We start from the raw sequence: 27,588 nt of genomic DNA, 5'->3' as shown, positions 1-27,588 counted from the left end.
TCCTTCCCTCTTACTTGATGAGGCAACAGTTTGTTGCGAAAGCTTGAATTTCATGTGTATGTTTGTGTTTGTTTGTGTGTCTATCGACCTGCCAGCACCTTCGTTCGGTAAGTCACATCATCTGACCACAGGTTTTAACTCAGTTGAAAGATAAGACAGAACTTCAAAGTTCACCTCATCTTACATACTAAAATCCAGACAAACAAAACACAGCTCTATATGTACACAGTTCTATAGTCTTATGAATCTACAAATGGATTCAAATTCAGTAACTGGATAAGACAGAACTTTAAAAACTACATGGTCTTACATACTACATTCATGGCAATGGGAAAAGAATAAACAAAACAAAAATCAGATATTTATGGATCATGTCTATCAACACTTTAGATGAAACTTCCTGGCAGATTAAAACTGTGTGCCCAACCGAGACTCGAACTCGGGACCTTTGCCTTTCGCGGGCAAGTGCTCTACCATCTGAGCTACCGAAGCATGACTCACGCCCGGTACTCACAGCTTTACTTCTGCCAATACCTCGTCTCCTACCTTCCAAGTCTCCTACCTGCAAGGTTCGCAGGAGAGCTTCTGTAAAGTTTACTCACGCCCGGTACTCACAGCTTTACTTCTGCCAGTACCTCGTCTCCTACCTTCCAAACTTTACAGAAGCTCTCCTGCGAACCTTGCAGGTAGGAGACTTGGAAGGTAGGAGACGAGGTATTGGCAGAAGTAAAGCTGTGAGTACCGGGCGTGAGTCATGCTTCGATAGCTCAGATGGTAGAGCACTTGCCCGCGAAAGGCAAAGGTCCCGAGTTCAAGTCTCGGTCGGGCACACAGTTTTAATCTGCCAGGAAGTTTCATATCTGCACACACTCCGCTGCACAGTGAAAATCTCATTCTGGCAACACTTTAGATTTCTCTTTGGCTTTCACAAACACAAGATCTCCTACTTCATACTTACAAAATCTACCTTTACCATCATGTCTCTGCTTTCTCCTATCCCCCTTGTTTTTCATCATCTCCCTTGGTCAGTAGGTAAGACAGAACTTTAAAACTACATGATCTTACATACTAAATTCATGGCAAACAAAACACAATCATATAGTCCTAAATATCTACAACAATAGTGAATATTTTCTTCTAGACTAGGTATCATTACACATCCATGTTCATATATCTTGTCCTCTATACTAAATGTTAGCAGTACTTGGCATTTTACATAGTTGCTTTGCTTACCAGTGGCTCCTCTTTATCTTTACACCTACAATGGGCATTTACACAAAATTCTAATATATTTAACTTTATCTCTAAATTGTTCAGATATACTAAAAATCAGACTACCTGTATCATTCAAGCAGTTCCCTTCCCACTGATCAACCTTAATCTTAATGTAAGAACACCCAAAATCTTAATCATCATCCCTACTCTTAGACACTTCATGTAAAAGATCACTTTCAATTTCATCAAGTGCTACATCCACACTGCTTTTGGAGGGTTTTACCGACTTTACTGGTATCATAGCATTACTTTGGTTACTCATGTTATCAGGTACAGATTGAACACACTGAATGGGTTCCATAGCACAACTAAAATCACTTACTACAGAAGGAACACAAAATATATTACTGTCAAAATTACGTTTCCTACTTAGATCTTCTTTCACTTCATTTCACCAAGTTGGATACAAATTTTGACTACCCACAGTTAACTTATTCCAGACTGCACATTTATCTATGTTATCATCAATTTGGTTCCAAACAGATTTCAAACAGTTTTCGCCTTTATTCTCTAGGCTTATAGATAACTCACCTTCACTGTCTGGATCATTATTCTGCATGACATTAATGAAAAACTGCTTTGATTGGACTGGTATTCCATGACTCTCACTTACATCATCACAAACACCACTTACCTTAGCCGGCCAGGGTGGCCGAGCAGTTCTAGGTGCTACAGTCTGGAACTGCGCAACCGCTACGGTCGCAGGTTCGAATCCTGCCTCGAGCATGGATGTGTGAGAGGTCCTTAGATTAGTTAGGTTTAAGTAGTTCTAAGTGTTCTAGGGGACTGATGACCTCAGAAGTTAAGTCCCATAGTGCTCAGAGCCATTTGAACCACTTACCTTACCTGTATTCGCAAACAACTCTGAAACTTCATTATTCTTAGACTCCACAAAAACCTGATCTCCTCCTCCTCCTCCTCCTCATAATCATCATCTTCATCATATTCTTCCAAAATAACTTCATCAATAACATCTTTACCAACATGTCTTATAGCCATCAAAGTCACACTCCTCGCCTACTTTCATTTGGAATAAGCTATCAGTCTCAGACTTACCAACCTCAGCCATTTCACAGCTCTCATTCACATCTATATCAAAAAATACCACCTAATTCAGATCCAATACAGCTATTACCTGTTTCACATACATCAGTAAGACTGTTTTCTGACCAAGAGAAGAAATCATTAGTACATACTACCTCAAAATTCTAATTACTCTCACATTCTGGTTTGTGATTAGAATCTACATCATTATAATTAAACATAGTATTCCAAAATTTTTGAGCAAAACATAAATGAGAAAGCTGATGTTCCTTCTTTTCAACTTCAGATACCTGTGCCACACTATTAATACTGTTAATATTGTCTAATTGTAGGCGTAAATTGGGGGTCCTGTTCTTGTTTTATTTCCTTGCCCCAAAACTGTCGACCTTCATTGAGACAGACCACCATTCCCGAATGGCCACCTCTACGATTATTTCTTCTATTAAATTGCCCATTGTTATCCCATTGTTCCTATTCTCCTGACATTCAAAATTTCTGTCTATATTACCATTTTGAGCCTGATTGAAGTTATCACTATCTCTGTTTCTGTAGTTATTACCATAATGATCTCTATCATTACTATTGTTGTAGTACATGTTTCTTTCGGCTGCTCTATCCAGCCTGTCTACAAATCATAAAAATTGTTCTAGATAATCGTCTGGTCCGTGTACCAAATCCCACTGCAACCTTTCTGGTAATCTCCTTTTTAGTGCATCAATTAATGTCATTCCTTCAAATGGCCTATCAAGGTGTGCTAATTTCTTAAATTGATTCTTACAGAACTCTTTCAGGGTGCCGTCCCTATTGCTATGATTTGGACCAATCAGAAATTCACTTTTAATTCTCCCTTGTTCAGCTTCTGACCAAAATTTATTTAAACAACTTTTTTCGGAACTTTGGTATGTTTCCCACTGACTTAAGTTTAGATTTACCCACGACAGAGCTTTGCTTTCAAGACATCTTTTAACAAATTTAATCTTTTGGTCATCACTCATGCCCGACACAAAACTATCTATAGTGGCGTAGAAAATCCACTGGATGTAAATCACAACTTTGCCTGATAATAACTGAATGGAATTCATTTTCTTATGATGCTTTAAGCAACAGTAGCATTTTACCTAAGTTACACATGCAACTTCTGTGCCATTTTTTCTTTCAAACTCATTTTATAATTTGTGATTGGTGTGCCCATGGCCTTATTTGCCCGTTTGGGCAAAGACTCCCAGGAAAACCATCAAAAACTTGGGTCACCCCATCTGGTTTCCCTCTGTCATTTATGAATTATTGATTATTTTCAATCATTTTGAGATATCACAATTTACACAAAACTTACGTGATTGAGATACTACACTTCACTGAAGTTCTTAGTTCGTATTACAGTTGTTACAATATTCTATTGACCAATGATGTTATCACAGAGAAGCTGGGTGACACATGCCAGGATCTGTGTCAATGAATGTCTGTTTTCCTACAGGAACCTTCTAAGAATGGTCCTACTTGTGGCTGTTTTCAATGGATACAAGTTTACATATTTTGTGAATACATCTAGGAAACTAACAATAAATCTGCACCCACCTCTCATTCTTGGTAATGACCCACAGACATCAATGGATACAAAAGCTAACAGCTTCTATGGCAAAACTGATTGGAGTAATCTGATGCTGTCTTTATTATTTAGTTTACTTTTCTTACATATTACACATGATCTGATTACTGTCTATACCTCCAGTTGTGGGAATAACAGTATGCCTGTAGTTTATTCACACACTTAATCACTCAAAATGGCCCCACACCTGGTATATATATTGTACAAACTTATTTTCTTGGCTCTCTGGAATGCAAACACATCAATTATTGCTTCCAGAACTTTGTTGGTAGAATAGTACTTCATTCACTACCCAAAAATACTGGTTTAGGTTTGAATACTCAAGCTGTTCTAACATCTGTCGTATTTCATGCCAGAGCAGATCTTTCATTGTACCAATGACATAGCTTGATGTGGCTCTAAACAGTAACTCCATGCTGTTTGTTTCCTCATCAATGGTACTGGGAATTTTCCCTGTTTCTCATCTGACTATTCTTCTTGTTCTGACCATCCGGGAAGTCTAGATAGGGCATCTATGAATTGGTTCTTCTTTCTCTTTATATATTGTACTTGAAACCTGTATCCCTGGAACACCAGTGTCCACCTTATCTTGGTGTAAGTAACTTGCACAACTGGAAGAAACTAAGAGATTGGTGATCACAGTATACTGCTGTCTGTAATCCATATGAATAATAGTGGAACTTCTTGAAGGTACAAACAACAACTAATGTTTCCAGTTCTGTAGTTGTAAATGCCCTTTCACAACTCAACAGCACCCGACTTACAATGGCTATTAGGCAGAAGGTTGGCTGGCCCTCAGCTGCCTTAATTTGAAACAGACAAGCTCCTAATCCCACATTTGAGGAGTCAGTCTGTAACACGCCTGGGAGTACAAATGGGTGGGGTGGTGCCTTTAGGAACTGTTTGTCGTTTCTGAACCGAGCGCCCTGTCCACTCCACATACTTGGTAATCCTGTGGCAGTCATACTGTTCTGCCCCACACTGCTGCTGGTTTGCCTGAAATTATCTATCGAATTATGCTAGTGGGTTTAGGGGAAACACTCAACATTAAAACACAACACTGTTCGACGTCTGGTATGAACAACTATATTCTGAGACAATTGAAGGAAAATTGCAGGTTGCACTGTTTACATTCTAATTCAGAAGTGTTATCCCAATTAATGGCTGATTAACAGTCCACAATATCATTCGGACGAGCATACGCATAACTGACACGGGTGATTGTTGATGATGCGGAAGCCGAATGATCGCACTGAAGTTCTTATGCTCGTCACGCATACACAGATATTTGGTACCAGTCATCCTTGACACTAGTAATGTTATTTTCACACTGTTCATAAAGTTAGTTTCTCAGTTCTCACATGTACGAGCTTGTGCGTAACCATTGCGGCGCGGCTGATTGTTGATATTGCGCAAACGCGACGACCGAACGAACGTTCTCACACTCGCTACATACCACTGGTACTTGACTGCACTCTTTTATGGTAACTAATTTCTACTGATTCACATCAGTTCATTCTGGGAGACCAAACACAGCGTGGATGACTGATTCTGTACGGTACGACACGCAACGAGAGGATACACATATACTTTATCAGCAGCACTGTTCATTTTTAAATTACTTCTTGACGCACTTTCCTCCGAATCATTTACTAATTTTATCACTTTACTGTAATAACACTTGTAGCAACACTTCACCTTCCATGCTAACAATGCCTGCAGACCTACATACTACACAACATAACAGTTCCATGTCCTGCGCTCAACTCTACAGAAGCATCTGCCCGCAAAGATACTCCACAACTAAACCAGCAATATGACAGTACACTTACAAGTCATCAGGTGAATGCAGAGTTTCATACCAGGTAGTGTAATAATTTTGCACTTACTAAGGCATATTTAATTGCCTCCAAGGCATTCTGACATTCAGTTGTCCACTGTCAAGATACACTCTTCCTCAGTAGACTGATTAATGGCTCTGCATGCACGACTTGATCTTGTACAAACCGTCAGCGTTAGATGACTTCTCAGCTCTGGCCCAAAAACTGCTTCTAATGCCATTACAAAGACACCTGCACTTATATTGAAGGCCAAAGGGTAGTGCCATAATTTGGTAACTTCTTGTGACATATATAAAGATTGTATATCTCCTCAATTGAAGATCTAATGTAATTTACCAGTATAACTTCTTTTGGCATATGTAAAGATAGTATATTTCCTCAATTGAAGATCTAATGTAATTTTCCAATATGAGTCACACAGCTCTATATTTGTGAAGTACTTGGACCCATGGTACTTCTGTATTAGTTGGTTGATTTTTTCTGGGTGGGTCCTCACTGGCACAATGATTGCATTTATAACCCCTGTGTTCAATACCAAACTTACTTTCCCTCCTTGTTTTGGTATAACTAATAAAGGACAACAATAAGGACTTATCAATGGTTTGATTATGTCCAAATTTATCATCCTATCTATTTCTTCATCCAACAACTTCTAAAATCACAGAAGTGATATGATTTCTTAAAGTATGTTGTATGTGGAAACACTTCTAACAAGGGAACCTCCCCATCGCACCCCCCTCAGATTTAGTTATAAGTTGGCACAGTGGATAGGCCTTGATAAACTGAACACAGATCAATTGAGAAAACAGGAAGAAGTTGTGTGGAACTGTGAAAAAGTAAGCAAAATATACAAACTGAGTAGTCCATGGGCCACATAGGCAACATCATGCACAATGTGAGCTCAGGAGTGCCGTGGTCCCGTGGTAGCGTGAGCAGCTGCAGAACGAGAGGTCCTTGGTTCAAGTCTTCCCTGGAGTGAAAATTTTACTTTATTTATTTTTGCATAGTTATGATCTGTCCGTTCGTTCATTGACGTCTCTGTTCACTGTAATAAGTTTAGTGTCTGTGTTTTGCGACCGCATCGCAAAACCGTGCAATTAGTAGACAAAAGGACATGCCTCTCCAATGGGAACCGAAAACATTTGATCGCAAGGTCATAGGTCAACCGATTCCTCCACAGGAAAACACATCTGATATATTCTATACGACACTGGTGACAGCATGTGCACCACATGACAGGAATATGTTGTCGATCCACCTAACTTGTACACTTGGCGATTCTTCTACCTTGCCCAATTTAGGTTTTCTTGTGGATGTGATAATCACTCCCAAAAAAGTGATGAAAACGTAAGAGTTTGTCACATAAACTGAAAATAAAAATTTTCACTCAATGGAAGATTTGAACCAAGGACCTTTCGTTCCGCAGCTGCTCACGTTACCACGAGACCATGGCGCTCCTGCGATCCAATTGTCCTTGATGTTGCATATGTTCCCATGAACTACTCAGTTTGTATATTTTGCTTATTTTTTCACAGTTCCACACAACTTCTTCCTGTTTTCTCAATTGATCTGTGTTCAGTTTTTCAAGGTCTATCCACTGTGCCAACTTATAACTAAATCTGAGGGGGGTGTGATGGGGAGGTTCCCTTGTAAGTGGCATGTAAATTCATGGATTATCCCAGGTCTTTCTTAAAAAAAAGTAGACTATATTTCTCCAGGACCTTGGACAGCTGGTTTCTTTGTTCCACCTCTATCCTATCAGTTTCTTTGGTCTTCTCCTCAATCTGTTCAGATATCTCCAGTATTTTCCTTTCCTTCTTCTGGACACTTTTCATGCTTCTCCTTTCTGATAAGTTTAATTCCACACCATTGATGGTGCTTTCCATGGCTTCATTCCTCCCAGATAAGATCAACTTGGGCTAATTTTCCATCATTGCAAAAACTGACTTTACCGTTTGTGAAGTCTTTTTCCTTCATTGTATCCAATACAATGATACAGCCTTCAACTAATTTTTGTGTCACCAGGAATGCATACAAAATCGCTGCATTTCCCACTTTTGCTTCTTACATAATCTGTATCCGGATGGTTTATGATCTGGTACCTATGGCTCCAATGATCTTACACTTATGTATTGGAAGTGTTGGTGGCTCTATCTTCTGGGGTAATCTTTTAAACAAATTATTGGATATTGTGTTTACTGAAGCTCCAGTATCAAGTATTACCTGAATATGGGTATCTAAGATTTCTGCCCATATAGCTGAGACTGGTACTGTATGAGAAATTTGCTCACATGGGTTAATTCTTCTATGATACTCATGCCATTTTTGCACCTCAACCAAACCTCCAGGGCATGAGCAGGTCACATTTAGTTTAAACTTCTATGCCTGTTTGGGCCACTGTCATCTTCCATCTCATATATTATACATAGGTGGTCGTTCTCCCCACACTTAGACAGTTAATTTTTGGTCTTGGCTCTGGCAAATTTTAGTTACCCTGTGTCTGGCTGTTGTTAGTGTTATATACTGTATTATACTTCATTGTTGTATCATTCCTGTTTGTTCCTGCTCGATCTGAAACTTTTGTTGTCACTCTGGGACTATTGCTCTGACCATTAATATAGCCATTATTATTGTTTGTTCTACTACAGTTATTTATCTCCCTTCCATTATTTCTGTGATTATAATTGACTTGTGCATTCTCCTGTGTGTAAAATTTTTTGTTGTTCATCCTCCCTCTCTGGTCTTCTTGCAACAAAACAAGTAAATCCACAGCCAACAAAAGAATCTTCCAAATTTTTATCAGACCCAAGAACTATCTCCTCCCTTAATTCCATCAGTAGCTTGGCCTTCAGGACCTTTAGAATACTTCGGTAATCTATTAGTTCATCCCAATACCGAGCTTTGTTCAAGTCTTTCTCAAAATATCTTCTTATGTTTCTATTTCTATATGAGAATGAGTCAGTGGGTGCTGCTGCTTGAAGTGTGGTTACAGTTGCCTTAGACTGCAGTCACATGTGTGCGAATTGCATTTGTGTGAGTGTGCAACACACTGTGGAACAGTCTTTTTGTTGTGCCTATCTGTGACTTAGCATCTCCGCTAATGGTGAGTGGCAACTTTCCTTTTCATAATACTGTTACATTCCATCCAGGATTTTCCATTGTTTGAGAATGATTCAGGATTTAAAATCTCATTTTTCAGTCCCTCTTGAATTCCTTGTGGCCAATAATGATTTAAGAATGCCTTCCCAAATTTTTCACATGTTCGGTACTTATCTATCATGTCTGTCACCCATAATCTAGTGTCTTCTTGGATATATCTTGCTGCATACTCAATCCTTTGCCTTTCTGACCATGCTCATGGGGATATCCCTTAAATCTTCTTATAAATAAAACTGGGTTAAGTATCCTTTTCTTTGAAAAAAAAAGTTGAAACTGGCTATGCTTTAACATCTTTTCCTCCATGATCGATTTTGCATAATCAAGGGATGGCGACACACTTCCAAAAGTATGTATTTTCGAGCACCTACAAGGGTATTGCTCCAAACCAACATACACACATAAAGACCCATGACTTGGGGCTTGTGGTCTTCAGTCTATGTTGTTCTCATTTCTGCCTTCTCTAATTGCCACTCACATCTCCTCTAAACCTTGCATACTTGCTTGTACATTTTGTGTTACTTCCTTTTTCCATTTGCCAAATTCCATCCTTATTTGATCTCCCAGTTCCTTAAGTTTTCAATTCCTTTTACTAGGTAATGTTAAGCTTTCATTTGCTATGTTTTCCATGGCTTTTTTAATACCTCTATTAACACACAGCAAAACTTATTGCCCCTTATCTGATGCCCAGTCATTGAACTGTTCGTTGAATTACGGTTTTAGTGTTTGGAACTCTTGTTCCATAAGAACTTCGCATGTTGATGCTATCTCCTTTAGCAATGTGGAAAGATTTTGCACTTCTGTCTCCACTGCCTGTTGTCTTCCATGTATAGTTTCTAATTCCCGATTCGTCGTGGTTATCTGTATTGGAAACTGTTCTTGAGCATACTTTAGATTCATTACCTTGTTCTTCATACCTGTTTGTTCATTAGACAGATTACTAACTTTGCCTAACAACTTGGTTAAGTCTTCCTTAGTGGGTAGCTCATCTATCTTTCCTGACAAATTCTTCACTTTGGTGGATAACTCTATTTGTTCGACCCATAAATTATCCACAGTAGTTGATAATTTCACCATTGTATCTGCAACGTTTGAGTTCTCTGTAGCTATATTGTTTCCTGTGGCTAACATATTTGCCTACTCAGTGGCTAAATTCATTACTGTAGTCAAAATATTTGACTGCTCGGTAGCTACTTTTGTTCCTGTAGTCGAAATATTCGACTGCTGCGTAACTAAATTTGTTACAGTAGTCGAAATACTTTACTCCTTGGTAGCTAAATTAGTTACTGTTGACATAAAGAGTTTCATCTGCTTTAATAGCTCCATCAGAGAGTTATTGCCATCTCCCTGGCTTATATCTACTGCTTGATCTGAGCTGGGTTCCTCACCCCTCCTCTAACCATTGGCTTCTTGTTCCCTACGCATTTTATAGTGTAATCTGGTTTTTACCATAACTCAACAAAATTCTCTTGATCTTTACCTTAGTACTCTGGGATTACCCAAAACCCTAACTTATCACCTAAATCACTGAGAAAATTCACTAACATACAATCCTTAAAAACCTCACAGAAGACACTTTCCAAATCACTAATATCTATGAACTACATCTACAAATAACACTTCTCCAACTAAATGCTGAAAGCAGAAATTGAAACCTAGTTCTATTCTCTGAAAAAGTCTCTACATAGACCAGATTGGTGTAGGCAATGAGCTAGTTTTCTTCTCTTGTGCCTTAATGCCTAATTTGATCAGCTTGAAATTCATAGGGTGACTGGAGGCAGATGATAGTAAAAAAGTGGGCAAACAGCTATAGAAAGAAAGGCAAAGTTAGAAAAAAAGAGAACACATATATATTAAAACATAATACATGAATTAATTAATAGGCATAACACGTGTTCCTTCACTTTTATTGGTACTTCTTTAAAGATCCAATTTTCTGCAGAAGTGTAGGCTTGCTTCACAGATAATTGTAAAAAGATACACAGGAAAATTCTTTTAAATTATATTAGACCATCAGAATACCTTTAACAGATTCAAGGTTCATCCTATTCCTGTCATCAGTCCACTGTGTTGTAATGACCGAAATTACTCGTTCTGCATTTGTATTGTGCCCTGATATACTGAAAAAGTATTCAGCAAGTTTTAAAAATTCTGAATGACAATCAAGAAACTTACTTTCACAAAATACTTGGCCCTTTTTTTACTACAAGATAACCCATTAAATTCACGATCATCACTATTTTGTTTCATAAATGGTCTAAAATTACAGAACTGGTCAAAATATTTTACGTATTTAATTTCAAAAGCTTTATATTTATCTTATAAAAAAAGGTTTTCTTCAACATCACTGTAGTTAACATCTATTTTAAGAGACATCCATTTGAAATGGGAAGAGTAATCAGACATAGAGAGCCATCATTCTAAATATTCATGGCAAGAATGATAAAGTAACATATGTTTCCACCATAGAAAGTCTAAATTCTTTATAAAAGCCTTCTTCTATTTCAATTTCCTGCTTCTGTTTAATCTTCAGGTAGATGAATTTTTCATTTAATCAGTTCTAAAGTGCATTATATACATAATCTAAAATTTCAACCACTTCAGGCACAGAATTGTCCTCATTTTCTGTGTGCAGAATATTTAAATTGAACACAGACATCAATGAATGCAAATGCCATAAGTAGGCTTCACTTAACCCATTCGCAAAAATCTGAAACAAAACATTTGGTGGCTTGCTTTCAGACAGAAAGTAAGATTTCAGAGCAAGATACATTTTCAGTAGCCTTTCAATGGCTGGGAGAAGGAATAGCCACCTAGTTTTAACATGCTGTAGCTTTGTAACAGTGTAAATAGAAAAGTAATTATGAATTTTCACAATGCCAGGTATTTTATAAACCCACTCATTTACAATGAACAACAAATGACACTTGCACATAAGTACTGAGTACATGACATGAGACCTATAATGCCAAGCTAGCACAAAGTGAGTCTGGAACCAAAAATATAGAACAGAGATTTTAAATAATCAATATTTGCACTTGCTTATGGATCGATCCATGACCAGTAAAGAAAAAATGATGAAATCAACGATCCTGTTGCCATCTGTAAATAAGGTATTTAAGAAAATTGTAATAGAACAGGGATAATTGCAAACATAATTTTATTACAGTCAACTTTGTGAAAAAGGAGGAGAATGTAAAAATCTGCCCGGACCGCAGACAAAAAGGTAAAATGGAGGACATGTCCGGATACATTAAAAATATACACTTAATGATTGGCTGATGTAATTAAACTTTGAATTATTAAGGATGTGTAATTGTAATGCCTTGTGGCTACTATTTTTTACACTGATAAAAATTGATATTATGACTAAGTGAAATTATTCTCTGTAATTATGTAAAGTTCAGACTAATGTAGCAAGGCCCAATGGTTCTATATTACATTGTCAAAGTTTCACAGAATATAAGCATTAATTGTTATGTGTTTGCTGAAACTATGTGGTATAATTACTGAAATGAAATTATGATCTGCCAATAATAGTAAAATTCAAGTTATAGAAACTCGATCACTTAGTGCTGAAGCAGCTGCCAATGATCTTTGATCATCTGTGAATTTACTGTTCATAAATAGGAACTTACATAGAATCCTCTGATACTGGTTCAGTGCTATTCAGTTCACATTTGGTGATACACTGAAGAGCCAAAGAAACTGGTACACCTGCCTAATATCGTGTAGGGGCCTTGCAAACACGCAGAAGTGCCACAACACTATGTGAGATGGACTCAACTAATGTCTGACATAGTGCTGGAGGGAACTGACACCATGAACCCTGCAGTGAATCCATAAATCTGTAAGAGTACGAGGGGGTGGAGATCTCTTCTGAAAAGCACATGCAAGTCATCCCAGATATGCTCAATAATGTTCACGTCTGGGTAGTCTGGTGGCCAGGGGAAGTGTCTAAACTCAGAAGAGTGTTTCTGGAGCTACTTTGTAGCAGTTGTGGATGTGTGGGGCATTGCATTGTCCTGCTGGAATTGCCCAAGTCCATCGGTATGCACAATGGACATGAATGGATGCAAGTGATCAGACAGGATGGTTACATCCATGTCACCTGCCAGAGTCATATCTAGACTTATCAGGGGTCCTATATCACTCCAACTGCACATGCCCATACCATTACGGAGCCTCCACCAGCATGAACAGTACCCTGCTGACATGCAGGGTCCATGGATTCATGAAGTTGTCTCCATACCTGTACACATCCATACACTCGATACAATTTGAAACGAGACTCGTCTGACCAGGCAACATGTTACCAGTCCCCCAATTTGCTTCACCTGGTTCTACTCAACCCAACAAGCCACCTTCCTAGACGTTGACCTCCACCTCGAAGAAGGCTACATAAGTACCTCTGTCCATATCAAACCTATTAACCACCAGCAAAACCCCCACTTCGACAGCTGCCACCCACTCCATACCAAGAAGTCCCTTCCAAACAGCCTAGCCACCCATGGTCATCACCTCTGCAGTGATGAGCAGTCCCTCTCGAAATATACCGAGGGTCTCACTGAAGCCTTCACTGACTGTAATTATCCTCCCAACTTGAACAAATTCCCCATGCCTTATCTTTCCAGTCTCCTACCACCTCCCAAAGCTCCACCGTTCGACCACAGAGGAGCATTCCCCTTGTAACTCAGTACTACCCATGACTGGAGCAATTGAATTACATTCCCCGCCAGGGTTTTGATTACCTCTAGTCATGCCCCGAAATGAGAAATGTCCTGCCCACTATCCTTCCCACCCCTTCCACAGTGATATTCTGCTGTTCACCGAACCTACACAATATACTCGTCCATCCTTACACAACCCCTGCTCCCAATCCCTTACCTCATGGCTCATACCCTTGTAATAAATAGACCTAGATGCAAGACCTTTCCACAGCCTCCCACCACCACCTACTACAGTCTGGACACTAACATCACATATCCCATCAAAGGCAGGGCTACTACCTGTGAAACCAGTCATGTGGTCTACAAGCTAAGCTGCAACCACTGTGCTGCATTCTATGTAGGCATGACAACCAACAAGCTGTCTGTCCGCATGAATGACTACCGACAAACTGTGGCCAAGAAACAAGTGGACCATCCTGTAGCTGAACACACTGCTAAACATGATAAACTTCATTGCAATGACTGCTTCACAGCCCCATACCGAGTCTTTTTTATTTATTTCATTTTTTTATTTATTTTTCTCCATTTCCCTCCTTTTCTGCTACTACCCCCCCCCCCCCCCCCCGCCCCCTTCTCCCCACCTCTCCCCTGCCCACTGCCCAACCTGCAGCAGCACTTCACTGTCCACCATACTATCCCTCCCCCTCCCTGCCCCAGCCTCCTCCTTTCCCCCACCCAATCGCCACTCCCATCATACACTGATGCTGCTGCTTGCAGTGTGGCTTCAGTTGCCTGAGACTGCAGTTGTGTGTGTGAGTTGCGTTTGCGTGAGTGTGTGTGTGCTTATATGTGTCTATTGTCGACAAAGTCATGATAGGCACAATAAAAAGATTCACACACTCATAGCTTTTGGCCATTAAGGCCTTTGTCAGCAGTAGACACACATACAGACACGCGCACACAAACACTCACGCAAATGCAACTTGCACACATGTCTGCAGTCTCAGAGAGCTGAAACTACACTGCCTCTGAGACTGCGGACGTGTGTGCAAGTTGTGTTTGCATGAATGTGTGTGTGCGTGTGTGTATGTGTGCCTACTGCTGACAAAGGCCTTAATGGCCAAAAGCGATGAGTGTGTGAATCTTTTTATTGTGCCTACTGCGACTCAGCATCTCCACTATATAGTGCGTAGCAACTTTCCTTCTCTGGTATTGTTACATTCCATCCTGGATTTCCCATTGTTTGATTATTGTTGACGAAGGCCTTTGGAAAGCTGTAAGTGTGAAAATCTTTTTGTTGTGCCAATCTGTGACTCAGAATTTCCGCTATATGCTTAATAGCAACTTTCCTTCTCATAATATTGTTTCATAAGAAATAGTTATTTTATTGCAATAAGATTCCATTTTTGATCATCAGACTTTAAGTGATACTTTCACATCATTTCTGCATCGCATTAACCCATTACTCATTGGTTGCGAGCTGAATGCCATGGGAGATGGTTTTGTCCCAGTAGCCATTCTACAATGAGCTGACTGCAACCTTTCACTCCCAACATATTCCACACAGGTATCAAATTAAATTGTGGGATTAGTACAGTAAAGTTTTAGACACCATAGAAATTGACCTATAACATGTCTTAATACCTGAAAGCACACAGTTAATCAATCAAGCTGATAAAAGACAAGAGATCAGATTTGTATCTCTTAATTATTTAAAAATTTTAGACAATAAGTTCTAAACTGGAAAGAAAACAGTATACACTATATGTGGTTAAAATATTTCACAACATAATTTTATTGATTCATTTACATTTCAGTGGTTGCAGACATCGAAGACATCTTTAACTTTTTAGAAGAGATGAGGGCACTTGGTAAAGAGAAGCACTACTGGCCAGTTGTTCAGCAGCAGATTGCAGCAAAAATACGTCAAATGGAGACAATAGACAGGCAAAGGAGCAAGGAACTCAAAGAGTGGATCAAAAGTCATGAGAAGAATAGCTGTTGTACATACAGGGCAAAATTAACAAATAAATCATAAACTGGTAATTATATATTTGTGAACGAATAAAGCAAAACTACTAATTTCAATAGTCACTGCATTCCACATAGTAACATATTACCTTTATTAAAGCTTTATTAGCAAGTCTTAATTGTTCACCAATCGTGACTGCACATACTGCATCAATCTCACAATTATTCATGAATATATATAATTATGTATATTTACAATAAACAAAATATTTTAAGTTAGTATGCAGCTTAATGAGCATAATTAATAGCAATTTAATGGTTTACTTAGTAAAAAATTAAGATCATTAAATTAAGAATATTAAAATTAGTTCTTGTGTAACAGCACTGTTTGGTTTAGCTACACACTCTAGACGTTTCTGACATCCACTTCACAATGCTAGTGGCACAGCCATTAACAGAATGTACAGGCTGCATCTTTACCTTTTGGCTAGCAGTAACTCTACTGCTACCAATCCAGCAGGGGGCGAGTACACGACCTGTTAACTGGCTTGTCTGCACAGGTGTTTTGTTGCACACCATTGACTATGCCCTTACATAAGCGAATAACAATATTAAGATGGTCCGAGAGATGAGCCAGTGAAATACTGATATATAAGATGTGAGCAAATTAAGCAATGAAATAGACAATTAAAACTATGATCCCTTACAGTATTAATAAATGTTTGGACCGTGTCTGAATTATACTGTTGGTATATTCACAGAAAATTGCTATGAATGATGGTCTTCCACATACTACACACAATGGTGCAGACAGAATCTGAAATAGTTAACGCAGAGCAGTCGCAATCAAATAAACAGTTCATTTATTGCAGCCACTGTGAGCTGCACTACGTTCACAAAAAGAATTCTCAACTCGACTCGCAAAATGAGATACTGGAAACTAACTATTAACTGACATTATAAGCTACAGTAATGTTCCTATCTTTGAATTCAAACACATGTGGTGTGCAGGCTGTTTAGCCCACCTTACCCACATGGTACCTGCTAGAAAAAGACTACACTCTCTGCCTTGCATGCTGCATCCTGAGTTTTATCACATGACATATTACTCTACTCAGATCAATTTCTCTACACCCAACCATCACTTCTTTATAAACATTCTTCCTAATATTCAAATACTTCAAGCACATACATTACACAATTTTTTTTTAACTCATTGCATAAACTGGAAGAACAGTTGCTCATCAACACAACTACTTTAGTCTTTCTTGCCTGTTTCACATAATGTTATTTAAATTCCTCTAGAATTATTAACACAGAAATTACTATTAAATAAATGTAGAAAATTAAATATCTATACAAATTACACATGCAAGCCAGAAATCTTCATGTATCTGTGGATAACTCAATTTTAAGCACACAGTTTCACCCCTACACATGACTGCAGTCACAGGCAATTGAAGCTGCACTGCAAGCAACAGCTCCAGTGCATGATGGGAGTGGCAATTGATGGGGGTAAGGTGGAGGCTGGGACAGGGATGGGGAGGGGAAAGAATATTAGGGTAGGGGTGGCGGACAGTGCAGTGCTGCTGGGAGCCCACAGAGATGAGGTGGAGAAAGGGTGGGCAGTTATGTGCAGTCAGGAGGCTAGATGGGAGGGAGGGGAGAGATGGAGAGGTGGCAACGGAAAAGGAGAGAAGTAAAAAGAGACTGGGTGCAATGGTGGAATGAGGGCTGTGTAGTGCTGGAATGGGGAATAGGGAAGGGGACGGATGGTTGAGGACAATGACTAACAAAGGTTGAGGCTAGGAGGGTGACGGGGACATAGGATATACTGCAGGGAATGTTACCACCTGCACAATTCAGGAAAGCTAGTGTTAATGGGAAGGATCCATGCGGCACAGGCTGTTAAACAGTCATTGAAAATAAGGATGCCACATTTGGGAACGTGCTCAGCAACAGGTGGTCCACTTGTTTCTTGGTCACAGTTCGTTGATGGCCATTCATGTGGACAGACAACTTGTTGTCATGCCCACATAGAATGCAGCAAATTGGCTAAAGCTTAGCCTTTAGATCACATGACTGGTTTCACTGGTAGCCCTGCCTTTGATGGGATAGGTAATGTTTGTGACCGGACTGGAGTAGGTGGTGGGAGGGTGTAGGGGACAGGTCTTGCATCTTGGTCTATTACAGGGGTATGAGCCATGAGGTAAAGGATTGGGAGCAGGAGTTGTGTAGGTATGGACTTGTATATTGTGTAGATTCGGTGGATGGCAGAATACCACAGTGGTAGGGGTGGGAAGGATAGTGGGCAGGACATTTCTCATCTCAGGAAATGACGAGAGGTAGTCGAAACACTGGTCGAGAATGCATTTCAGTTGCTCCAGTCTTGGCTGCTACTGAGTTACGAGGGGAATGCTCCTCTGTGGCTAGATGGTGGGACTTTGGGAGGTGTGGGAGACTGGAAAGATAAGGCATGGAAGATTTGTTACTGTACAAGGTTGGAAGGATAATTACAGTCTGTGAAAGCTTCAGTGAGACCCTTGGTATATTTTAAGAGGGTCTGCTCATCACTGCAGATGTGACGATCCCAGTGGCTAGGCTGTATGGAAGAGACATCTTGGCATGGAATGTGTGGCACCTGTCAAAGTGGAGGTATGCCTCCTCTTCAGCAGCTGCGACCTGTTCCATATCAAGATGTTCCTAGCCAGCTGTGTTCGTCGCATCTGCAGTGATGAGTGGTCCCTCTTGAAACATGCTGAGGGTGTCACTGTAGCTTTCACAGACTGTAATTATCCTCCCAACCTTGTACAGTAACAAATCTTCCATGCCTTATCTTTCCAGTCTCCCACACCTCCCAAAGTCCCACCATGCGGCCACAGAGGAGAACTCCCCTTGTAACTCAGTACCACCCAGAACTGCAGCAACTGAATTGCAATCTCTGCCAGAGTTTCCACTACCTCTTTTCATGCCCTGAAATGAGAAATGTCCTGACCACAATCCTTCCCACCCATCCCACAGTAATAGACACAGATGCAAGGCTTGTCCCATACTTTCTCCCACCACCACCTACTCCAGTCCCATCACAAACATTACCTATCCCATCAAAGGCAAGGCTACCTGTGATACCAGTCATGTGATCTACAAGTTAAGCTGCAACCACTGTTCTGCATTCTGTACAGGCATGACAACAAACAAGCTGTCTGTCCGCATGAATGGCCACCAACAAACTGTGGCCAAGAAGCAAGTGGACCACCTTGTTTCTGAGCATGCTGCCAAACATGGCATCCTTCATTTCAATGACTGCCTCACAGCCTGTGCCATATGGATCCTTCCCAGCAACACCAGCTTTTCTGAACTGCACAGGTAGAGCTTACCCTGCAACATATCTGACATTCTCAAACCCTCCTGGCCTCAATGTTCATTAGTCATTGTCCTCATCCATCCAGCCCCTTCCCTGTTCCTATTCCAGCACTACACAGCCCTCATTCCACCATCGCACCCAGTCTCTTTTTACTTCTCTGCTTTTCTGCTACCCCCTCCCCACCTTTACCCTCCTTCTGTCTAACTTCCCAACTGCACATAGCTGCCCAGTCTCCCTCCACCTCATCCCTGTATGATTTGAGAAATATTCAAACATGATCCACTTCCTCAACGAACTAGTCGCACTTCATGACATAATCCATTCACTCAAATCCAAATTGCCATTTCACATAAAAGAAAAATTTCCCTAATGACGAGGCAGAATACTTTTTAGGAAGACTTGAAGCTATTGATTTACACAATGAAAAGGGAACCAACAACACCACTTCTGGAACAGAAATCAATATTCACATAGCAGCTATGCCGAACTTGCAGGATAGCCAACCCAACTCAGGCATGTAGTCATATGTTTCTTTCGTGCAGCCACAAAATACACAGAACAATTTCCAAAACTCACCACCACCATACAAAGCAAATAACTACAGTCATCAAAACAGCTATACACAAGGGGGCAGTCCCTATAAAAGGCAAAAATTTAATAAGTTCAACCTGAGAACAAATCATAACCCATACAGACAAAACACAAACAACTTCCATAATGGACAATCTTCAAACAGAAAACAGTGGCAGATACATAATACAAATTACACAGCAACACAAAATCACATGCAAAAACAAAACTTTCATCCACATAAGCAATTTCACTACAATCAACACTGACAGCCACCATCACAGCCAATACAGCGGAACACATACGCAAATCAAAACAACATGCCGACATCATCTCATACACAACAGCAACACCAAAATCAACCCGGGGAATGGCGATGCCATTTCCAACAGGTAAATATAATTGAAATGCAAAGCAAAATGCCACCTCCAACTAACACCGACACACAGAATTTAACTACTCCAAGAGTTAAACTAGATGCAGTCATTACCGAGCTCCAGGGTATGATTGAGGAATATTTGGGGGGCAGTTTCGACACACAATTACTATTTGACACACCAAACATTAACATACCACACAGAAATATGATCAGATTCACACTACATGAATCACACATACTATTCTTGAGATACAACGAACAAGGAAACTTGGCTGATGACCTCACAAGTGATAACACACAGTGTTGATCAAAGAAGAAGCAAATTGTGCTATCATCCACTACAAGTACAGTAGGAGGGATACCCACTATTATTGTCATTGATACAGGTGCTGCAGTCAGTGTAGTATCACAGAACTTTTATGTAAAGATGAACAACATGAGCAAAGTTGCAGATTTCCTGTTCAAAGTTGTCAGATACTCATTGCTGTTGTGACTTGCCAATCATTCAAAGCGCCATCACGCAATTACGCGCGTCCTCTACGTGCGGTGCTGTCTGCCAGTCATGCAGCAGCTGCGCCACCTAAGCGGCCAGCTGAGCAGGGGCCGCTAGACTGGGACTCAGTGCTCATTCGAATGATAACGTGTACACATGTCTTGCTTGTCAACTTACTCTGTGACTTATATGTGTTGTGTCATTCTGAAATATATTTGTTAAACTTGACGTTATAACAATTGGCAACGAGAATGGGATTTTTCCTTTTCACCGTTGACCCACAGGGTTCCATGGCTACTGTCGAGCAACTATTGCAAAATCTCCTTGAACAGCAAACGCTTCTAACAGCGGCAATTCGCGATTTCGTTGCGGCGTCAAATGCAGGGTGTTTCTCGTCGTTGGCTGTACCTCCTTTTCCTCCTTACGACGAGACGGCGGAAGACTGGTCTGATTATGAAAAACGTCTTCGACAGCATTTCTTGGCATTTCATGTCACGGACAAACAACCATGTAAGTCTCTGTTCCTTTCCTGGATTTCACCTCAAATGTATCGGTTGTTGTCGCAATTGGCTCCTTTGAAGGATCCTGCATCTTTGTCCTTTGCTGAAATGTGCTCACTTCTGTCTGTCTATTTTCAAAAGCAAATGCATGTGGTAGCCTCTCGTGTTGCCTTTTATCGTTGTCAAAAACAGCCACTTCAATCCTATCGCGCTTGGGCTGCTGAACTTCACGGCCTCAGTCGAAAATGTCAATTTGTTACTGACGTTCACAAAGAATCCTATGCCGATTCCATGGTATGGGATGCTATTATCCAGTCGGTGCCCGACAAAGAAGTTCGGCAACGTGCCCTTCAGTTGGTGAATCCAACTCTAGATGAAGTTCTCTCCATTGCGCAGTCTTTTGAAACTTCTCACGCTGCTGGGGTGCAAATAGAGGCGTGGGGTGATGTCAGGGAAATACAACCTCTGTGTGCTGTTAACGACGCGTGCGGCGCGTCCCCGCCGGCCGACGTGGCCGCAGTGTGCTCCCACATGCAGCCTCGGCCTAGCCGTAAACAACCCGCTAAGAAACTGCAGCAAAACCCCCGGCAACTTCCTTCATGTCCGCGGTGTTTTACGAAACATTCATGCGAGGATTGTCCCCAACAAAAGCTAACAAATTCTACAACACCAATCATCATCATCATCATCATCAATTTATGTGCGAGTACTATAAGTTGCATAAGGTATTACCAGCAGAATTCAAATGAACTAACAGTTGTTTATGGCAAAGTAGGTGAATTAGAACACAAAGTAGTACACACATGTATCACTGAGTAATTAATAGCACCAAATAAGGGTGTATGTTGGATAAAGCGTTATCCTTCAGTTGCACTTTGGATGCAATGCTATCCTGTAAATATTACAGGAAATTTTACAGATCATGACCTATCATGCATTGTATTTAGAAATTTCACGATGTGTGGTGGTACAGAGCAGAAAGTTTATATACAGGTGTATCAGAGTGACTGTTCACAGCTGTCTGATGTTGCAAAGGACATGAAAATAAACATTATTTATCAATAATAGTGTCTGCAAACACTTCCTTTTCTATACAAAAGCAAGTTCTCATCACTCAGATTTTATATGCTTTTGTTTAAGCTATTATTCTTATCACGAAAACAATGAACTACTGAAGTTAGTTATTATACCTCACCAAGAGCACCCACACGATTGTTTGTGGGGGGAGGGTGGGGGGTAAGACCTGAGGATATGGAATATTTTTAATATTTCCGGTGGTGAATGGTGATTTTAAGTACCCATAAAAAAAGTCTCGGTTCCAACCCTGTTATAAATCTGTCTAATACAAACTTTTAAATCATTTTCTTGAAAGAAAAACGCCTGCCTACACTAATTTTTTTCTTTCCCCAAGAGCTAGGCATGCACAGCAGTCCCTCTTTGCCCCCAGGTATAGGTGCCCTTGTAGCTCACAGAATACCTTCTGTGAAATTTGTTTACTAAGGCTTCCTAATTATAGAACTGATATTTGAGGGCTAAATTTCCCTAAGAATGTAATTTTCCTCCAATCACGTTTTTTGTATTCACATTTTTGATTTTCGCACACTTTTTCAATCAGAATTAGTGTAGATTGTGATAGCTACATATTTAAATAAGATTTATAAATATATTTGCAATTTTCATTACATTTAATTATAATAATTTCGTAGAAAGAAAATAGTTTGTTGCACACTTGTATAATGTATCATTACTAGGATTATGCTCTAAATTTCACACTCATTTTGCACTGAAGTCCTTCCAACACATTTATTACAATATAGCATCCTTCATCTCAGTAAAAGTTCAAAACAACACATTACTGGACATTGTTTCTTATGAAAAGTGTTTAATTTTATGCTTCTATTGTTTCCAAAACCTAGAAATAGCTATGATACTCCTTGTATAATGTTCTGCTAGTCAGAATCATTTGAATATGGTTAGTTGTAAACCAGGTCTCCAATACCACTTTGAAAGAACTTGCACATCAATCCGATGAATCATGAATGAGGTGCAAGTATTAAATATATTGAGAAGGAATACCAGCACCTCTTCACTTCCATAGAGTAGGAGACTGACAGAATAGTAATAAAAATTGGTTTGAAAAGTAGTGATCGAGACAGCTATCATGAACCAAAGACCATCTCCAATAGACATGTCGCTATCATCAGAAATATACCAACCAAAAGCACCTCTGATTGTAACATGTGAAGTATCTGGCTTTTTAATGATCTTTGTATACTCTATGAAGTAAACATTTTGGTGTTCTGTGAAACAGATGAATATTTGTGACAAGGAAGAAATACAAATTTTATTGCTGCTTGTTTCATTTGCAGCAGTTAAAGCTGTCCTCTTAGGTTCTTGCATAACCACACATTTGGAAATTGCCACACATTCGAAAAGAAACAGCCAAATATTTATTTCATCCTTCATTTTCTAATCAGACAGAAATGTAAATAACATCAAATATTGCAGAACATACTTGTATTACATTGATAAGAAAGTCCCAGAATATGTCAACAACACTATGAATAAAAGAACTTAGCATATAAGAGGCCACAACCCTACATTTTTCAGCTCTGTAATCCATGATGTTATCCATTACACTACCCCAAGTCATTCAACTTTCTTCTTTTGTCTCATAGTATATCTTGACAGCTAATATTGTAGATGCATCATTAATTGACACAACAATCAAACTGCAAAAAATCAAAGAACTGTCAAAACTACACTGCCAAAGTGTAAACAATATACACTAATGTGCATCTGCTGTCCAAAGCATACTCAGATACACTTTGTAGGTTATTCTGAAGCAGGTTCTTCTCATAGAGTTGACGACGGTACCAGTACAGTGTAACAATCTCTGGGCCTAAGTGGAAGTGACATAATTCTGCCCTTAACATATACTCCACAGATAGGGAACTTGATGATAGCTTGCCGAGACCTACTAGGCAATTGATAAAACTGATGAACTTACAAATTTGACTTCCGATGCTACTCAACAATAAATTATTGCAAAATGTATGTACACTCCATTTAATTTTACTTTTAAAATTGGTTTAGTTTACTTTCATTTCAGTTTAAAAAAAGGCTAAGTATTATACTGATTTGTACATTGACGAAGTGTCTGGCGCCAGTAATGCTGCAGTATGGAGTGCTCTGTCCCCGGTATGTGCACTCATTTCAGTAAATAGTATCAGTGCACATATCTACAAATACATTCAAAAATGAGTTTAAAATTTTAAGCTCGTGCATCCTATTCAAGATGTCTCATGTTTCTGAGGTAAGATATTCACAGTTTGAAATATGAATTGTTTTCAGATATTTAATTTCTTCTTCAGCTTCAGTTGTGACACCACTGTGGTATTCATTGGTAAATAACTTGCACACTTCAGTTAACTGATAATAAGTTATCTTTGAGTATTCCATAAAATCCCTAATGTTTCATCTAAAAACTTCACTTTTTTGTATCGGGTTTTCAAGTTGGATGGTGGGTTGTCAACAATTACATAAAAAGATCTTCTATCTTGAATAACTCTTCCGAATTCACATCTGTCACTTAATTCCTGGTTTCATAATGAAATTATTTCCTCATCTTAGCGCACAACTCTGGAAATCCTGGATCAATTTTCATTGCACGGGTAACAACTTATGATCAGGGAGAATACTGACCCAATTTTTGTGATTATATATTTCATCATTTAATAAGCTCTCAGTGTCTTACTTCAGCATCAATGGTAGCATTTTGAGTTTGTAGTAATTTGCCTCTGTAGTCAATCAGCCACACTGATATCATGATTAAACATTTGAAAGATCTCATATAATCCAAAATACCCAGAACCACAGAACATGTTACAGCTGACAAATTTTACTTGCTTAAAGTTTCAACAATAATAGCAGTGTTATCTAAATGAGAGCAATTGCTCTTACAGTGTCAACCTGAGCACTCCATCACTTGTCAGACATGGAATTAAAGAACTTCCAACATACTGTTTCAGAATTTCCCTTCATTTTGGACTGCAACTGAACAAGTTCTAAAGGCTTTGAATCACTCCAAAAAGGAAAGTATCTGCTTCATGGCAACTCCCAGCTCCATGTACTCCACATAAGGCTATGTCAAACACAAAGAAAACTTTGCAAGATTCCACTGAAGAAAATAGTCTCAGCTACGTTATAAGACTAGCTTGTATTACTTCTGTTATGATAATCTAGTCCACACACTCACTGATAGGAACTGAGTGGACTGATCAAAATTAAATGTGCAATAGTACCTCTTTTTTTTTTTTTATTACAATCGATGAATTCCAAAACCTGTTCTTTATTTCACATTTATCAATTTCCTTATTGAAGTAACACCCACTGGATGAATGCTGTGTGCTTAGCATGGTTTTAATCAGGAATTCTATCAACAATAATTGCATAATAATTTTCCTTTTCTCTCTATGCCACAATGGCACAACTAGAAATAAATTTGTTCTGAGCATCGCTTGACACATAATGCACTTGACAATGCTTTCCTGCTTCTTGTCAGTTTTTGATATTGCTTATGTGTTTTGTAAGAATTGAATCATAGTGACTGAAGACCTCTAATATGCCGAGGAAATTTCTGTTATTTGGATCTCTGATTTTTCGGAGCTGAATCTCTTTTTGATCAAGAAATAATGTCACATCAAATAACACAAGAGTTCCCATGCAAAGTGGCTGCCATGGACAAACTAAAGAAGGACATTACCACTCTAGAAAATGATTGTTTGGCATTGTTGGGCAGGAGGCCCCATTCGGGGGAGTTCAGCCACCGTATTTCAAGTCCTTTTTAGGTGACACCAGATCGGCAACTTGCAAGTCAATGATATTGAAAATAATGATGATGGACACACAACACCCAGTTCCCTGCCGGGAATCGAACCTGGGTCCCCTGTGTGGTAGGCGGTAACGCTACTGCTACACTACGGAGGTGGAATCATCAGAATGGCCTTTCGTGTCATTTCATTTCTTCATTTACAAGATTCTTCCAGGCCAGCTTTTTATGAATGCATGTGTTTCATTTTGTGTTCACTCTTGAATTCAAAATATTTTTTGTATATTTCATGCAAAATCAGCTTGTGAAGGAATCAGAGGCGCCTTATTTTTTAATGATGTTGGCAATCCCACCAAATCATAATGACAGCTGTTGTCATGTACGTTTGTTGAGGAAATATTTTGGTAGGATTTCCAATATTTAAAGGAAGCACATCTTTTTAATTCATTACAAGGTGGATTTAGCATACAGTGTCTAAAGAAAAATATTTTTTATCCAAGATTAAACACAAAACAGTATTTTATAAAATTGCCCAGTAAGAATGATAAAAATTAAGAACTGAAGTAGAAAATAAGTATCTATGCTGATGCTGGGGTAATGTTTTTTTTATGTGTTATATGACACGGAATTTATTTTACGATAGCAGTCTGATATTTGTCAACTGAGCATCCTGACTGATCTGAACCCTTCAGAGACTTGTGCCCCCCATGAGGCTTGGTCCCTCAGGAATTTTCCCATCCCTCCCTCCCCCTCCCCCTCCTCATCAGGCCTAATCACTGATGACCAAAGAAGGTACAAGAAATTCTACAGTTGCTGGGATGGGAAAATGCTCTCCACACAGTCACTCTCATTATGAATGGATCCTAAAGACTCCAAAGCACCTCTGTCAATATCAATTGGAACAGGAGGAAACCAAACTACCATCTTACCTGCCAGAAACAGCCCAGTGGTTGTCCTTCCCAAGCAACCAACCACCACAACACCTGGTCAGAAGAGAATGGTGAAGAAATGGTCCACTCGTACTCTGCTTTGCAGGCTGCCACAGCACATCTGGTCATGCTTAGGCAGTTGAATGGAGAGCTCCACAGCTATCATCAGCCTCTCGTATTGGTGCTCCACACTGGAGTGAGGATGGGGGAAGGGGTGTCTCCCTGGTACTTCGTTTTCAAGTGACAACTTGTGTGCAATTATCATTGTCAGACATTTGAGTTGAACTACATCTTTCAAAAGTGGCATGAGTCAGTCCAGTCTTGGCTTTTCAAGTGTGTTTAGGTATTGTCTGTGTACTCAGCAATATCGCCAATAAATATCATCAGGATTATTCAGCAGCCAGTTGTCATTCCTAGGACTTACCCACCTGAATTCCCACATGCCTAATTAATAGTCTGTTACTGTATCATAGCAACAATTCATGTAGGATGCTTATCTTTTTTGAAATACAAGACAAATACGATTTTTCCTTCATACACTGTATAAACAACAACCCATGCTTTAAATTACAAACATATTGTCTATGCACATAATATTGTTAGATCACTTTTTTGCCCTGCACTATACATGCTGTGGCAGGATCTTGTGTATAATTTTTGTGCAAGAGGTTCTGGAGGAGGGAGGGGTTGTAATTTGGCTCAAGAAACACTTGATGCCAAAACTTACGTACATTCCAAATTCCAATCCGTGGGTAGTGGATAAGACAGACATTTTGTAATTACTATTAATATCGGCATTCTTAATTTTAATAGAATACATGTCTACAAATGTAATTAAGCTTATAAAAAGGATACTATTGGATGCAAAATTAATTGTTTTATACAAAACTGCTTTTGTGGAACGTTGGGGAAAATTGACAAAATATAAGTTAGATGGGTAGATCTTGTAACTAATGAGG

General features: G+C 39.4%; 1 protein-coding gene across 2 annotated transcripts in view; it reads left to right on the top strand.

Moving 5' to 3' along the window:
- Positions 1-25,118, top strand: part of LOC126457889 (UPF0193 protein EVG1) — a 188,031-nt gene extending 162,913 nt beyond the window's left edge. The window contains exons 4-5 of one of the 2 annotated variants that reach the window (XM_050094561.1): positions 15,410-15,634; positions 24,901-25,118. In XM_050094561.1, coding sequence (XP_049950518.1) covers positions 15,410-15,630 — 221 coding nt within the window. In that variant the 3' untranslated portion in view covers positions 15,631-15,634; positions 24,901-25,118. The remainder of the gene's footprint in view (positions 1-15,409; positions 15,635-24,900) is intronic. The other variant, XM_050094562.1, reaches the window with a different exon arrangement.
- The last annotated feature ends 2,470 nt before the right edge of the window (positions 25,119-27,588 follow it).

The sequence above is a fragment of the Schistocerca serialis genome, chromosome 2, assembly GCF_023864345.2.
Source record: "Schistocerca serialis cubense isolate TAMUIC-IGC-003099 chromosome 2, iqSchSeri2.2, whole genome shotgun sequence".
NCBI classification, from domain to species: domain Eukaryota; kingdom Metazoa; phylum Arthropoda; class Insecta; order Orthoptera; family Acrididae; genus Schistocerca; species Schistocerca serialis.
The sequence above is the reverse complement of the archived record's forward strand: the minus strand, read 5'-3'. Positions and strand labels throughout refer to the sequence as shown.